We start from the raw sequence: 15,774 nt of genomic DNA, 5'->3' as shown, positions 1-15,774 counted from the left end.
CAGACTTTGGGGTGCTTTGTCTCCTTCATTCCTTGTGAAAATGAAAAATCTTGAGCCAGAAGTGCATGTTTGTGTAAAAAAATGTAATTTTTCATTTTCACAGCCCAGTTGTACCAAAATTGGTGAAACCCCTGGGGGTTTGAAATGTACACTATACCCCTAGATGAATTCCCTGAGGGGTGTACTTTGCTAAATGGGGTGACTTGTGGGGGGGTTCCACTGTATTGGTGCAACATAGCACCCACCATTCATTCCACCAAAATCTGTGCTGCAAAATCCAAAAAACACTCCTTCCCTTCTGAGTCCTGCCATGCACCCAACTGGTATTTTTTGGTCACATGTGAGGCATTGCCGTACTCGGGAGAAATTGGGGCACAGATTTTGGGGTGCTTTTTCTTTTTCATACCTTGTGAAAATGAAAAATTTTGAGCCAGAACTGCATGTTTGTGTAAAAAAATGTAATTTTCCATTTTCACATCCCAGTTGTACCAAAATTGGTGAAACCCCTGGGGGTTTGAAATGTACACTCTACCCCTAGATGAATTCCCTGAGGGGTGTAGATTGCAAAATGGGGTGACTTGTGGGGGAGGTTCCTAACTTTTAGCACTTATGGTGCCTAGAAACCTACATGGTGCCTAAAAAAAAATCTCATAAAAAGGAGGCTCCAAAATCAAGTAGGTGCTCCTTCTATTATGAAGCCTGTGGTTTGGTCAAAGTGCACACTAGGGCCACATATAGGATATTTTTGAAAACAAAAGAATTGGGGGAATCAATTTTTAGTCACATTTCTCTAGTAAAATCTACTGTATTCGTTAGAAAAATGTATTAAAATTGAAACTCTGCAAAAAAAAAGAAATTTTGAAATTTCACCTACACTTTGTTTTAATTCCTGTGAAACACCTAAAGGGTTAACAAACTTCCAAAATGCTGTTTTGAATACTGTGAGGGGTGCAGTTTTTGAAATGGCATCATTTATGGGGGTGTCTCACATACAAGTCCCTCAAAGTCACATCAGAACTGAACTGATCCCTAAAAAAATCAGTGTTTGAAATTTTCTTGAAAATTTGAGAATTTGCTATTCATATTGTAAGCCTCCTAGTGTCCAAAAAAATTAAAAGGAAGTTGAAATAATGATGGAAACATAAAGTAGACATATGGTCTATGTTAGTTATTAACTATTTTGAGTGGTATGATTATTTGTCTCACAAGCAGAAAATTTAACATTTTGCAAATTGCTAAATTTTCCATTTTTTCACGATATTTTGGTATTTTTCACAAAAAAACACAGACTGTATCGACCCAAATTTACCACTAACTTGAAGTACAATGTGTCACGAGAAAACAATCTCAAAATCACTGGGATAAGTAAAAGCAAAAAAAAGTTATCCCCACTTAAGTGAGACATGTCAGATTTGAAAAAAAGGGCTCTGTCATGAAGGCACAAACTGGCTCTGTCATGAAGGGGTTAAATCTAACATCTGCCACCCCTGCTGCTGAAATTATTAAGCCTTAACCAATTTATCTCTATGTGGACAAATGTTGCTTAGCCCAACGGACCAGCTTCAAATCTGAAGGTAACTCCTAGGCCCTTCCTTCATAATAACCAGGGAGACGCAGGCATGCGCGCCGTTCCGGCAAATTCTGGAGACTGAGGTAACCTTCTATTACCGTTTTTATTTAAATGAAAGGAAATTTGTTCCAATTATTGCCCGCATTTTGTAAAATAACTCTTAATGGTCCTTTAAACAGTGGGTTTGTTATAAATATATATAGGGTGATGGGCATTTTACAAAAACCATCAAGCAACTGTCACATAAAAGATATTTATACAGTTTCATTCTGATCGTTCCTCTGTTTCTTTCAGCCGGCTTTATGGTGTTTGCAATGAGTCTCTGGTGGAAGGCATTATCAGCAGGACATGTGCAAACAAACAGCAGACTCTGCCCTGCCTTATCAGAACATAAATTAAAACCGCGCCGCATTGATCACGCTTTATCAGTACTTACTGTAAACAAGGAGTTCAGTCCCCATACAACATCCTGCAAATAGAAAAAAAATAAAATAATTAACCAAGTGGTCATCAAAATAGGATTCAGTCATTTTCCCCTATTAAAATGATTTGCTTATCAGGAGCGGAGCCCCAGGACGGGAGTCCATGGGCTGAGAACACCGTGTGCTAGGGACGCTGGGGCTGTTGGAAAAGGCTAGACTTAAACGAAATCCATATGAAAGCCTGTATGAGCAGACTGCAGGGAATATCAGATTATTATCAGATGTTACAGTAATATCACAGGGATGAAATTGGTCATGATCACAAGGGCACTGGAGAGTAGGGGAGAAGCGGGGAGAGAGTGCTGCACAATGAGAGGCAGAAGCAGACAGAGGCTCGTCACTGAGAAGAAGAACTGCTGCAGAGGAAATAGAAGATGCTTTTGAAAAAATAATAGTCTGCAAAAGTTAAACCGTCACAGTTAGAGTGGTGCTAAGTCTTCCTCTTATTTATTATTTAGGAGGACCTGTCATCAAGGAACAGCGAACAGATCTCTCAACGGACGTATATCAGATACATAGCTAAGATTTACTGAGCATTGCATCCACATAGAAGTATATGCAGGAATAAGTTTTGGACATTGTCTATAAACTTATTCCTGCATATACTTCTATGTGGATTCCATATTCCGCAGCGCTTTAACGAGAATATATATATATATATATATATATATATATATATATATATATATATATATATATAGTGTCTATTTAAAGCAACCCTGATTTATACCCCTTTAATACCCCTTTTACACCAGAGCCGCGACCCGGATTATTGCTGCTCCAGTCCGGGCCTTGGTGTAAAAAAAATAAAATAACCCGGGTCCTGTTACCAAGTGTCTGACCCGGCAAATGTTCAGGGTCAGACACGGGGCTTCCCCGGTGTCAGGGGCATGTGTGCGGCATCCATTAATCTCATGGACGGAGGCTGGGGGGGCTTGCCCCCAGCGTATCAGTCGGCGTTGCGGGGGTGACGGCCGGCGGGTTTCCTGGTGCTTGGAGATGATGTCATCTCCGAGCGCCCGCTCAGGGCCCGAATTCACCGGCGTCCCCTACCCGGCATAATGCCGGGGGGACGCCGGTGTAAAAGGGAAGAACTGCTGTGTCGCATCTGGGTCCAAAAACCCGGGTGCGGCCCGGCAGTTTTGGTGTAAAAGTGGTATTAGACAGAAAATAAAACCCGGGAATTACCCTGGTCCAGAAGCGTAGACCCGTGTTTTTTTTCTGTCTGAAATAGTCAACCCGGATCTAAAACGCTGAGGCTTCGACCCTGGTATTTACCAGGTTTTTTCCCCCGGATCTTAATTCCAAAAACCCAGCTCGCCCGCTGTTTATAAGGGTGCAACCCGGGTTTTTGGAATTAATACACAGAAAGGCACTGATCACTGAGTAGAATGCAGGGCAGCGGTGACACAGAGCAGTGGTGGCCAGTGTTGGAAGTCACAGAGCAGCGGCGGCCGGAAGCAGAAGATGGGGAGCAGCAGCGGCGGCTGGGAGCAGGAGACGGCAGCGGCAGGCAGGAGACGGGGAGTGGCAGCGGCAGGCAGGAGCAGAATGTATCAACATTCAGCCGACATCTAATGACATCATTGTCACAAACTGCCTCAGTGATGTCACTAGTTCCCAGCTGAGTGACCTTATTCTCATGAATGACGTTCCGACCAAAACAGATTTGATTGGCTAGAAATAAATCACATTATATCCTGTCTAGGAACATGCATATACATATTATATATTGCTTATTTGATACTGACAAGAACTGCATGTAGATATCCTTTTTATTAAGGAATTGATTCCAAGACAGAGGACAACAAGCAAAACTGCAGTGATGTCAATCGCTCTCGGATGATCACAACGATGACTGAGCAGAGTGGTGTCTCCTGACGTCTGCACAGGGCGATTAACATTTCCATGGTTTAGCCATTAGTGAAATAATTAAATGAGAGAGAAAGGTCACAGGGGGGAACGAGAGCTATTGATGAAATAAACCACAATGATTGTGTTTTAGTGGCAGAACCTACTTTCTTATGTTGGCATCAATCACTTGTGTCAGTCGGAACTCCCCCACCCCCACCCCACCACACCCCTCAGGCGTATAATCATTTAGTGACTACAGAGAAGACAACATTATAAGATCTTCTATTTATCACCTTCGTGTTTTGTGAAAAAGACTAATCATTTATTGTTATCCTTTAGTTGAATGGCACCAGAAGGGTTCCGCAACGCCTAACAAAGGGGCTTATTCAGCATGGATCGCTGTGAAACTTGACAGTGGGCTGCGAGGAGATAACCGCCGCACACAGAGACAGAGAAGACACCCATTTCTAACTTGTGAGAGAGCGAATGGATCACCAACAGCCCTCTATTCGCAATTCCATATACAACTCCCGAACCATTGACCAATTTTTCCAATTGCGAGGAGCTGTAAAGCTTCCAATATACTGCCTACAAAAATGCCTGGCCACGCCTGAGTTTTTACAGACACACCCAGAAAATGCCAGGTTACCACCCCCAAATGCCGGGTTCTTGTCACTCAACCTCCGGACACGTTTTCTGGCGCTATTTGCCCTCATGCAAGCTCAATGCCAGCGGTACGCATACACGGTCATTCTATCAATGATCGATTTGTGAATGCGAGCATTAGTTATCCATGCTGAATTAGCCCCAAAGTATATAAATGAGCCAAATAAAAACAGTCAATTACTATACAAAACAATACAGGGCTAATACATGGCATACAGGCATTGCTTCTTCGGTGGACAGGACACCCAAATATACATCAGTGTGGCAGAAGAAGTTTACCAATAGTAGTATTCATTCTAGCACCCGCCAACTTTGAAAACCCATGTAGTTCCATTTCTCTGCCTGGGGTGTCGCTGTCTGCTGTAGTGCTTCTAGCAAAGTGTGGTCTGTATATCAGCACTGATATGCAAACAAGTGCTAGAAACACCACAGCAGACAGCGACAGCAGTAAAGCGGGAAAAGAAATTAACAACCAATCAGCTCCTGACATTTTTACAGCACAGTGGGATAAAGTAGTAATGAGCGCTAAAAGCAGGGATAGGTTAAGGATAGTGAAAGATTTAAAGTTTGTAAAGCCTCTCGTCTCTTCTCTGTCTCCCGGGATTGACGGCGGGTGCCGCTTCGCCTCAGATGGATCGGAGCTTCACTTGTGGAGGTGGACAGCGTGCAGGTGGAGGAACACGGACCAGTCTTCAACGCGTTTCGTGCTCTTGCAGCACTTTTTCAAGAAGTGCTGCAAGAGCACGAAACGCGTTGAAGACTGGTCCGTGTTCCTCCACCAGCACGCTGTCCACCTCCACAAGTGAAGCTCCGATCCATCGGAGCTGAAGCGGCACCCGCCGTCAATCCCGGCACTTGGTGACGTCACCCGGGAGACAGAAGAGACGAGCGGCTTTACAAACCAGCCGCAAAGACCTCCACCTCCACCCCGCTCCCAGGTATTTAGAGGTAGGTATAAAGAGAAATGAAGTAGCGCTTTACCAATGAGGGATAATCAATGTAAAAAACATTTAATATGCAGAGAATAATAAAAAATTACATGTACATATACATATGAATAATAAAAAATGGGGGATAATAAAACTCTCTCAAAGGCCCACTGTGTGTGCCACTATATTTGATAGGATCCGTTCCTATTTTTGCCGTCTTGATGGAAAAAGTCCCAAATGGAACGATGCAGTTCTTTAAACTGGGGGTACAAATGGCTGTCCACTGGATTCAATAAACACAATAGGAGATGGGTATAATTACCGCTGAATGTCCCTTTGGAGACTTGTATCCGTGTAGGACTGCTGTTTCAAGCTGTGTTCTCCGTTTGAAGGGAAAAGGGTGGATGATATGTTTCTCCTGTGTAGGAATCACGATGGTGTGGAAAGCAGGTGGAAATGTCCCGAACATGCAGTGGCTCCAAAATATGGAGGTGAAGACGGCTGGTTGGATCCTGATAAGCACAGTGTAGCGATGGCAGTTGGGGGCCTTGAGAGTGAGCAGCTTCCAATGCGTTTCACTGCCTCTAGGGGCAGCTTTTTCAATTTTGGAGCCACTGCATGTTCGGGACATTTCCACCTGCTTTCCACACCATCGTGATTCCTACACAGGAGAAACATATCATCCACCCTTTTCCCTTCAAACGGAGAACACAGCTTGAAACAGCAGTCCTACACGGATACAAGTCTCCAAAGGGACATTCAGCGGTAATTATACCCATCTCCTATTGTGTTTATTGAATCCAGTGGACAGCCATTTGTATCCCCAGTTTAAAGAACTGCATCGTTCCATTTGGGACTTTTTCCATCAAGACGGCAAAAATAGGAACGGATCCTATCAAATATAGTGGCACACACAGTGGGCCTTTGAGAGAGTTTTATTAGCCCCCATTTTTTATTATTCATATGTATATGTACATGTAATTTTTTATTATTCTCTGCATATTAAATGTTTTTTACATTGATTATCCCTCATTGGTAAAGCGCTACTTCATTTCTCTTTATATTTCTCTTTTTTAAGGGACCCACTCAGTCCCATTAAGTAGCAGCTTTCTTTTGACACACACCCCATTGACAGCGCCCTCGGACTACCTTAGGGCAGTCCCTTTCTTGTCTCCATTTAGAGGTAGGGACAGTACAGCAGCCCACAGACTTTTAAAGCTACAAAAGAGCTGTTTTATTTTTCAGGTGTTTCTTTCTCACTTTAAATCTTTCACTATCCTTAACCTATCTCCGCTTTTAGCGCTCATTACTACTTTATTCCACTGTCTCAACTTTTATTGAGCTGCTTTTCATATACCCATATCTTTTTAGCGCAAAAATTGTGTTCAAAATGTTCAATTTTTTTATTTTTACAGCACAGCCTGTAAAATGATGCTTAGAAGCTGATTGGTCAGTACTTTATCTCTCTCCAAGCTTCCCCTTGGTCAGAAAGGGAGGAGTTTGTAAAGCATCAGTACTGTAACAATTATGTCACCCCCATTATGCAGGTAACGGCACTGAATATACCTGATTTATTGAAATATAAATGTAACTCTCCCATTTCCGGATTAATAGCGGCTATCTTTAAAAAAGAAAAAAAATGTTTTCACACACATTTCTCATAGCGATATACGGAATATACACCAGGGAATTACGTTACACTCCAAAGGAATTTACAGTTCCGTACAGAACCACATGTTCCCTCTATATATACAAAAAACTGCAATTTTCTACCCACATTTGACGTTAAATCACGACTAAGAACTTTAGACATGACCAGAAAACATGGACTGACAGCTATAAATATATATCTATCTCCCCGAGAAAACTCAAGTCTGGCGTTGTACAGCAATATCTGCCTGGGAACTCTCCTCAGTGCTGAATAAAACTGAAACATTTCTCTGTTTTTAAGCAGTAGGAAGTCCTTTATATATGGTCAAAGGGCAGAAATAAAGACAGATTAGATGGCAAAAACCTCAATTATCCCCCACCCCCCTCTCCTGAGCCATTTACTTCATGTTTTTGTAAATGTGAGCTTGCATATTATCTCAACAGCTTCCAAACGAGAGACGTATATGTTTTTTTTTTCTGCGCCATTATCCTTTCAGATCTAAAGAAAAGAGAGGTTTAACTGTAGCCTTAGAAATATTATTCCGACAAAGCCTCTCTCTTCGCTTACGGCTGGATATAAATATCGTGTAGGCAGTAGCCTTCCAATAATTACAGGCTTGCCTCAAGGATTTTCTGCCTCTCGGCGACAATTCGAAACGGTTTGTGAAAAGTAGTTTTTTTGTTGAAACTAAAAAAGGTCAGTTTGGCACCCACGGTCTCTGATTTGCAGATTTCAAGAGTTAAACTGGCACTGAAATAACAAAAAACACTCAAAAAGAAACTTAACAGTTCTCTAACTAATAATTTTATTGAACACAGTTCGACCCTGGTTATTAGAAGGTTTAAAGCGCTCTCTCTCGGGTCCGACCCGAGTTTGCGAAAAGGTATGAAAAGGATATACTTTGCTACTCTTTCGTACAAGTTATTTATATAGCGCACACATATTCCGCAACGCTTTACAGAGAATATCTGCACCATTCACATTAGACCCTGTCCCAGTGAAGCTCACACAGGTAAAATGGAGGGGTAATGGCCACTGGGTGGGGGCGGTCCCTCTGAGAGGTAAAGAGGGGACAGGCTGCCGCTGCAGCTCTCTCTCTCCCCAGCTCAGCACAGCATGTGCTGAGCTGGGGAGAGAGGCTGTGCAGTAACCTGTCATCTCTCTCCACACTGCCCAGCATCCCTGCAACTTGGAGGGGGAACTGGCCTTGGGTCCCTCCAAGCAGAGTAAAAAAGTACCTGCCCCCCCCCCCCCCTCTTTCAACGCCACTGTCCCTACCATCTGTACACCCACACCTTCATGCTAGAGTTGATTTTGTTAGCAGTCAATTAAACTACAAGTTCCGTTCAATAGTTTGGGGTCACCCAGACAATTTCGTGTTTTACACGACTTATTTATCAAATGATTTGCAAAATGAATAGAACATATAGTCAAGGATTTTTATTTGAAATAATAATTTTGTCCTTCAAACTTTGCTTTCGTCACAGAATTCTCCTTTTGCAGCAATTACAGCATTGCAGACCTTTGGCATTCTAGCTTTGAATTTGTTGAGGTAATTTGTGGAAATTTCACTCCAAGTTTCCTGAAGCTCCTTTCACAAGTTGTAGTGGCTTGATGGGCACTTCTTTTTTCCAGTCGTCCTCTGTCCAATGTCTGTGTTCTTTTGCCTATATTAATCTTTTCCTTTTATTGGCCAATCTCGTATACAGTATGGCTTTTTCATTACCACTCTGCCTAGAAGACTAGCATCCCGGACTCGCCTCTTCACTGTAAATGTTAACACTGGCATTTTGCGGGTCCCATTTAATGAAGCTGCCAGTTGAGGACCTACAGTATGAGGTGTCTATTTCTGAAACTAGAGATTCTAATGAACTTGTCTACTTGTTCAGTTGTGTACCAGGGCCTCCCACTTCTCTTTCTACTCCAGTTAGTGCCTGTTTGTGCTGTTCTCTAAAGGGAGTAGTACACACCGCTGTACGAAATTTTCAGCTTCATGGCAAGCTCTCGCATGGAATACCCTTTATTTCAAACAACAAGAATAGACTGTCGAGTTTCACATCAAAGTTCTCTTTCTCTGGCCATTTTGAGAGTATAATCGAACACACAAATGTGATGCTCCAGATACTCAACTACTGTAACTCAAAGGAAGGCCAGTTTTATATCTCCTCTAACAAGCAAACCCGTTTTCAGATGCGCTAACATAATTGAACAAGGGTTTACTTCTCATCAATTAGTCTTCTAACATGATTAGCACATTAAAACACTGGAGTGATCGTTTCCGGAAATGGGCCTCTATCCAACTTTGTAGATATTCCTTTAAAAACCAGATGTTTGCAGCTAGTATAGTCATTTACCACATTAACAATGTATAAAAGCTATTTCTGATTAATTTAATGTTATCTCCATTGAAAAAAACCCCTGTGCTTTTATTTAAAAAAAGAACTAAGTGACCACAAACATTTGAACGGTAGGAGGAAACCCATGCAAGCACAGGGAGCATCTACAAACTCCACACAGTTAGGGCCCTGCTTTATTAATTTTCTTTGTTTTAACTTTAAGCCGGCTGGTATATGTTTAATCTATTAAAACATATTTATTGCAGTTATAAATAACCTGCTCCCAAATGCTCTCTCTCTCTTTACGTAACATGTTAGGTGGAGCATGCAAGTATCATGTACTTATCTGCGAATTATCAGACGGGTAGGTGAGAGAACACACAATAAGCATCTCCCAACAATTGTATACAGTGTAACATAAATAGGACAAGCAGTCTATGTGAAGCTAGAATTGGCGCGATTATGCACAAGCTGTAGAAACAAAAGGTGTGGTGCTCTTGTAAAGTCGCCTAAACCGTCATAACCAGCTTTTCGTGTTAGTGAGCTGAACATGTTGCAGAACGCAGCCATAAGGATTCTGTCATTCCTCTGAGCTGTAGCAATGACTGTACTAAGCATACACAGGTGTCTGTAAGAGATAAGATGCAGCTGCATTTTACTGGTGCATGACATAATGGAGAACAATGCCAATTCCAGGCTTGCACGTGGCCACCTTTGAAATAATTCTGCTGTCAAACACAGAAAAGTTGTAACCAAAACAGAACGTCCCCTAAACTTCATGAAGGCGTCTCTTTGTTCTTCTTCTACATTTTCTATTATGTCATGAACTATGAAAACTGTAAAAAATATATATATTAGACCAGTCTTCCAATATAACAGTGAATGCATTATACAAAAAGGGTTATACGGGTTGCCCACAAAAGTTGGGTACACACTTCACAATTATCATCGTTTATTTATTTGGCGCCACAAGGGTTCATAATGTGTGTACCCAACCAATGGGATGGCCGATGCAATGATACAACGGCGCCCCGTATACATTGCATGCTATATCGTTCACGGCTGCTGCATTCCAATCACAGGAATGTTTAAACCAGTGGTCGCCACCATGTAGCTTGTGAGCTACTGGTCATAATTTGGGTCAATTAGGATGAAGCGACCTGTGATGAAGTGACTCTACTTAGGACCTGACTCCAGGAGCCACCACAAGGTAGGAAGCTAGAACCCGGAAGCCGCCGGCAGCTGCAGGGAGATCCAGTTTCGGTGTCAGATAGCCGAAAGGAAGCTGCTCCGGGGACTCGTGTTGATGCACACCAACCGGAGCCGCTGGTGGGAGACAGCATCACAGCTGATACTACTACAGCAGAGGTACAGATTGAGCCGCCATCATTCAGCGGGGGTCTGTCGGACGGATCGCCAACCACCAGCCGCCAGAAGGGTGTGCGTGTGCACGAGACGCTCGCGCGTCCCTTTCCGATTTAGCTTCCTGTCGAACACCGCAGCGTCAGCAGATGGGAAGGAGCAGTGCAGTAGGTTATATGGTTGTAAAAAAAAAAAGTGCACAGGAGATGATTGGTCCCATATATTAAAGCAGTTCCCCTAAAACACATGGCCCCTTTAAAAGTATGAAATAACAAAATAGTAATAGCAATATGGTCATGCACGGCCACACATACAGTTTAAAGATGCACCTGAAGCCTGGAACATGATTACAATTTTGGCAAGTGTATCGGATGCTTCATCTAGCAATGTTGCTATGTTAATGTTTCACTTAGAAACAGAACGATAGTCTCCCCCCATCCCACTCTTAGAACAAGTCATTTATTTTAATCTCGATTAACTTTTGTGCTTGGCTTTCTGCTCAGAACTGCTCTATTCATTTCACCGAACAAAACCCTGCAGGAGTCGCCCATCTAGCCCGATGGAAAAAAAATCAGCGTAACAAAAGTATTTCCTAGGCTGGGAGTCAAGTGTTCGGGCAGCAGCAGCAATGTCGGAGGCTGAGCCATCTGAATGGGCCAAAAGTGCCTGTAGGGTGTCAAGTGGAAAATATCCAAGATGTCAGTGTAGATAAAGCTTACCGCCCCCCCTCTTTCTCCCACACATACAAAAATAAAGCTTCTATTAAAATGAACTCCAAAGACATTCAATGTTGTTCAACCCATTTGGCGTGAGAATAAAAGAGCCAAACCGCGATAGGGCGGATTGAAATCATAAAGCCTAAATATTTTGAAATTCCCTTCTTTATTCTCCTTGCTGACGCTTCTTAAACACATTAGAACGCTCGTGAAAAGAAAGCTTAGTGGGTAAATCCCAATATGCCTTTGCAGATATTGATTAGCCCTTTAATAGCCTGACCTCATCGAACTGTATATTATGCAGTGCGACTACTAACAGCAATGGCTTTGCAATAACTTTAGAGATCCTTTGATTCAGACCTTTAAGGCGCTATTCAGCATTAACATTTCTACATTATCCCTGCTATTTTGCAAAAGGTTAACAGAAGACAGCGCAATTATCTTCTGCGTTTATTAACGCCTAGTACACAATATTGCACTGTAGAGAGCAAGCCATTGCGCTCTACAGCACTTTGGGCCTTATTCTGATCGGTGCGGATATTCCCGCATGCGGACGGACCGCCGATGTTGATCGTCTGCGCATGTGCAGAGGTCACTCTGCGCATGTGCAGGCGATTTCGCCGCACGGATTCTTTATACGCCGCACAGGGGGCGTGAGGGGCTACTTAGCCTCATTACCCTATGCATACGCCCCGCGTTTCATGGGCGTTCCCATGCAAACGCGGGGCGTATGCATGGTAATGAGGCCGTGACGCGTGGGTACGGGGCGGGCATCTGACATCGCCGGATGTCAGCTGCCCGCCCCCATACATGATTTCACACGGACAAGTGTCCGTGTGTTCTTGTGTTGCGGGACCTGGTGGAGCGTGCGGCCCTGCATTCGATGTTCGGCGACCATCGAATGCAGGGGCTGCTCCCAAGACGGAGGAGGCGTATCTCCGTCCAATTTCATGCGGATCGCCACATATCCGCGTACGGACGGCAGGTGGCGATCCGTATGGAAGGCGGGGATTCGCCTGCACGGTTGCGGCCGCATCTTCTGATCGGGCCGCACCGATCAGAATAAGGCCCTTTATCTGTTTCTGCTATTCAGGTAGAAGAATGTAAAAAAAAAAAGGTGTAAAAGCTTTCTTTATATATGGCTGAATGGCAGGGACAGGAAGGACTCTCCTAAAATAAAGGCTCGTAGACCATCTGTGTTGGTCCGGACAGTCTGCATGCAATGTCTCAGGAATTACTCTCCTACAATAAGGCTTGATAGACTCTCTGTATTAGACCTCACAGTATGCACGCAATGGTTGTGATTCAGAGGTGGGCACAGATGAAACTTTATGCAAATGCAACTACTAACCGTTTGCTGGGGTATATCTGTGCGTATGAACTGGCAAAGAGCAAGATACCCTCTGCCGGCGTACGTACACGTTGTAATACCATCTGGTGCAGCTTTAGATGCCCACCATTGATAAAACTTCCACCAGAACCGCGGTAGGTAGAGATTTATCATCTGAGTAAACCTTCACCCACTCTGGTGTGAACTATTGAGCGTCCGAGTTTGCAACCTCATCAGTGACACGCCCATGAGGACCAAATCTGTTTATCAACCTCCCAGGAACATCCAGCACTGTTATCAAGACATTATCGCGCATACATTCTGTATAACACATGCTCCAGAAAACGTAAGGGTTTTTAAGCAAACGCTCCATCAATATAAATACAAATCGCTTAACTCTGTCAACATCAGCAATTTGTGCAGCCATAAACCGGGCCCTAATTCCGGTTGGCTTGGTAACTTGTGAACATCACAGTTTACCCGGCTGAATACCCCCCCCCCCTGCCGCTGAATACCATCGGTACTATACGAGAACATATTCCCTCGCATGCCTCTGGCTAGCAGGAGAAATCACTCGATGGTCGCCGACAATCGAATGATCTCTCCAGCCTTTGCAAATAAGAGTCAGTCTCTTACTGTTACTAGCTAGCGCTAGGACTAAGGGCGGGACGTATTAAAATACATCGCCGCCCTTCGCCGGCTGTCCGCCGCGATGCCAGCGCATATGTACTATCATATGCGGTTGGCATCGCGATGCGGTGACGGAGTCCCCCCGCGATACCTGTACTCTGGTGTGCGGGGGGTCTCTGTCACCTCCCTGCCACCTGGCTCTCCCCTCACGCCGGGGACAGCTAAGCAGGCTGTCCCCGGCGCCTCCTCTTCCCCCCTGTAGCCGGAAGGATGTCCGGCTGCTTCACTAGGGGGAGGAGGGGTTTACCTTCCGGGGTCCAGGAGGACCCTTCAGGAAGGTAAACCAGAGGGGGGGGGGAAAACGGCGAGGCGGCGGGTTTACGTCGGAGGCAGCGGTCGGCGAAAAGAAGCCCATAGGCTTCTATAGGGTATCGCCACCCAAAGGTGGCGATACCCTTCAATGCAGTATCGGTTTTGATCCATTGGAAAACCCCGGTTTTACGGCATTTTCAGTTTGATACATCTCGCCCTAAGACTGGGCAGGTGACGTCCTGTGATGAAAACCGCCTGCCCCCCCCAGGCATCGCCCCATCCACTTAGCCATGAGAATGTCCAGCATTTTCACGGGGACGCATATAAAAAGCTGGGCATTCCCATGGAAACACCTCGTTCTCGCCACCCGTCCGCTCCAGGATCTCTCTCCCTGTAGCAAACGTTCCGGCAACTGTGTAACTCGCATAAGCCACTCGCTGTCAGGTTTCACTGTACTTATTTAACGGACACGTCCCTTCCTTTGTAAGAAAATGTTTTGCATGATAATAGAAATGACAACATGTGTATCTTCTATGGAAACCCAATATATAGCAGTATAAATTAGCCAGTGTTCTCTGCAAGGCCTTTTTTTGTAATAAGTGCTCTCGTTTGGTAATTTTATTACAACCCCCTCCACAGGAGAACAAAATTACCTATTAATAAAGATACATTTAAAGTACATAGAAATATGTGCTACAGTGTCCAAGGCAGAGGCATTATACTGGGCAAGTAATGTGAACTGTCTGTGCATAAGAGAACCATTTACAGTAGGTTGATGTACTATGCTGAGGATGTATAGAAGTCTCTGAATCAAAATGTTCCCACTGTTATAAGTAGGAGAGAAAAGAATTATGTGCGCATTCAGTTATTCATTCGTTTGCACATTCGTGGATGGTGCGTATAAGGTTCAGTCTGTGCCCTTGATTATTCACATCGTCATATGCTAATAAACTACGCAGATCTCTTCTTTGTCTCCCAACTACCTTCAAATCAAATGAGAAGGAAAAGCTCTGCAAACGCTACAGCTTTCAGTGTCTCTCATCGTCATCAAATCCAAGATATCCATCACGATGCAACCGGCCTCCGTAATCCACACCTAATGCTACCGGGGGAACCAGCACTGTGGAGCGCACCTCAATCGTCACCTCATTACTGTGGCCTCCTTGGCTAAATCCCACGTGTTCAACGGTTTACATTGTTGGGGTAGGGAGTAGGATTACAATATACGGCCTTGCTTACATATATACAGAAGAGGATGTGCCGCAGATGGAGCGTGCTTTTAGGCTGCAGATCAGATGTTATATACCGCAGGTGTGAATCATCTCACATACAATGTCTAGGATGACGGTGAATAGCTCAACAATGACAAAAGATCAAGCTGCTGGTTGACATGGAACAGATTGACATGAAATTGTTGACACAAGTTATTTTGAGTTTATTTGTCAGTGTCGATACCAGAGTATGTGGACCACCAAATAATGTACTGCATACCCTCGCATGGCATGCACGTCAACCTCTTCTCAATGCCGACCTAGCTTTTCTCATGGACAACCTATTGCATGTGGAATTTCTGGTATCGACCTAGATATTGTCTGTGAGCCATATGGATGCCATTTGCTGTCAAGCGAGAGAGACAACACAACATTTTGTGGTTTTTTAACTCTTCCCCAGATTAAGTTTTTATAGGCGTAAAGCAGAAAAAACCCTCCGGAGGTTTCCGACAGTTCTGAACGTGTCACCGGGATCTACTGATATAGGCTTGAAGATATAAGTAGCTAGTAATTCTAAACAATATTATGCATCAAACAATATTAGGCTGCAATAATAAACCCGCTCTGGAAAGGCCACCCCTATTGCCCAGGTGCCCACAGGAACGGTGTAGGCACTTTTAGAACTGAAGATGTCTCAGAAGCAACAGGTGCTGGTTTTATAAATG

General features: G+C 44.0%; 1 protein-coding gene across 1 annotated transcript in view; it reads right to left on the bottom strand.

Annotated features, from left to right (window-relative positions):
- The window catches only part of UBE2F (ubiquitin conjugating enzyme E2 F (putative)), a 199,545-nt gene that overhangs the window by 27,214 nt on the left and 156,557 nt on the right, over positions 1 to 15,774 (bottom strand). The window contains exon 8 of the mRNA XM_083154509.1: positions 2,007 to 2,039. Within this exon, the coding sequence (XP_083010635.1) occupies positions 2,007 to 2,039 (33 nt within the window). The remainder of the gene's footprint in view (positions 1 to 2,006; positions 2,040 to 15,774) is intronic.

The sequence above is a fragment of the Crinia signifera genome, chromosome 7 (genome assembly GCF_055691185.1).
Source record: "Crinia signifera chromosome 7, ASM5569118v1, whole genome shotgun sequence".
NCBI classification, from domain to species: Eukaryota; Metazoa; Chordata; class Amphibia; order Anura; family Myobatrachidae; genus Crinia; species Crinia signifera.
This window is presented reverse-complemented; position numbering and strand designations above follow the sequence as displayed.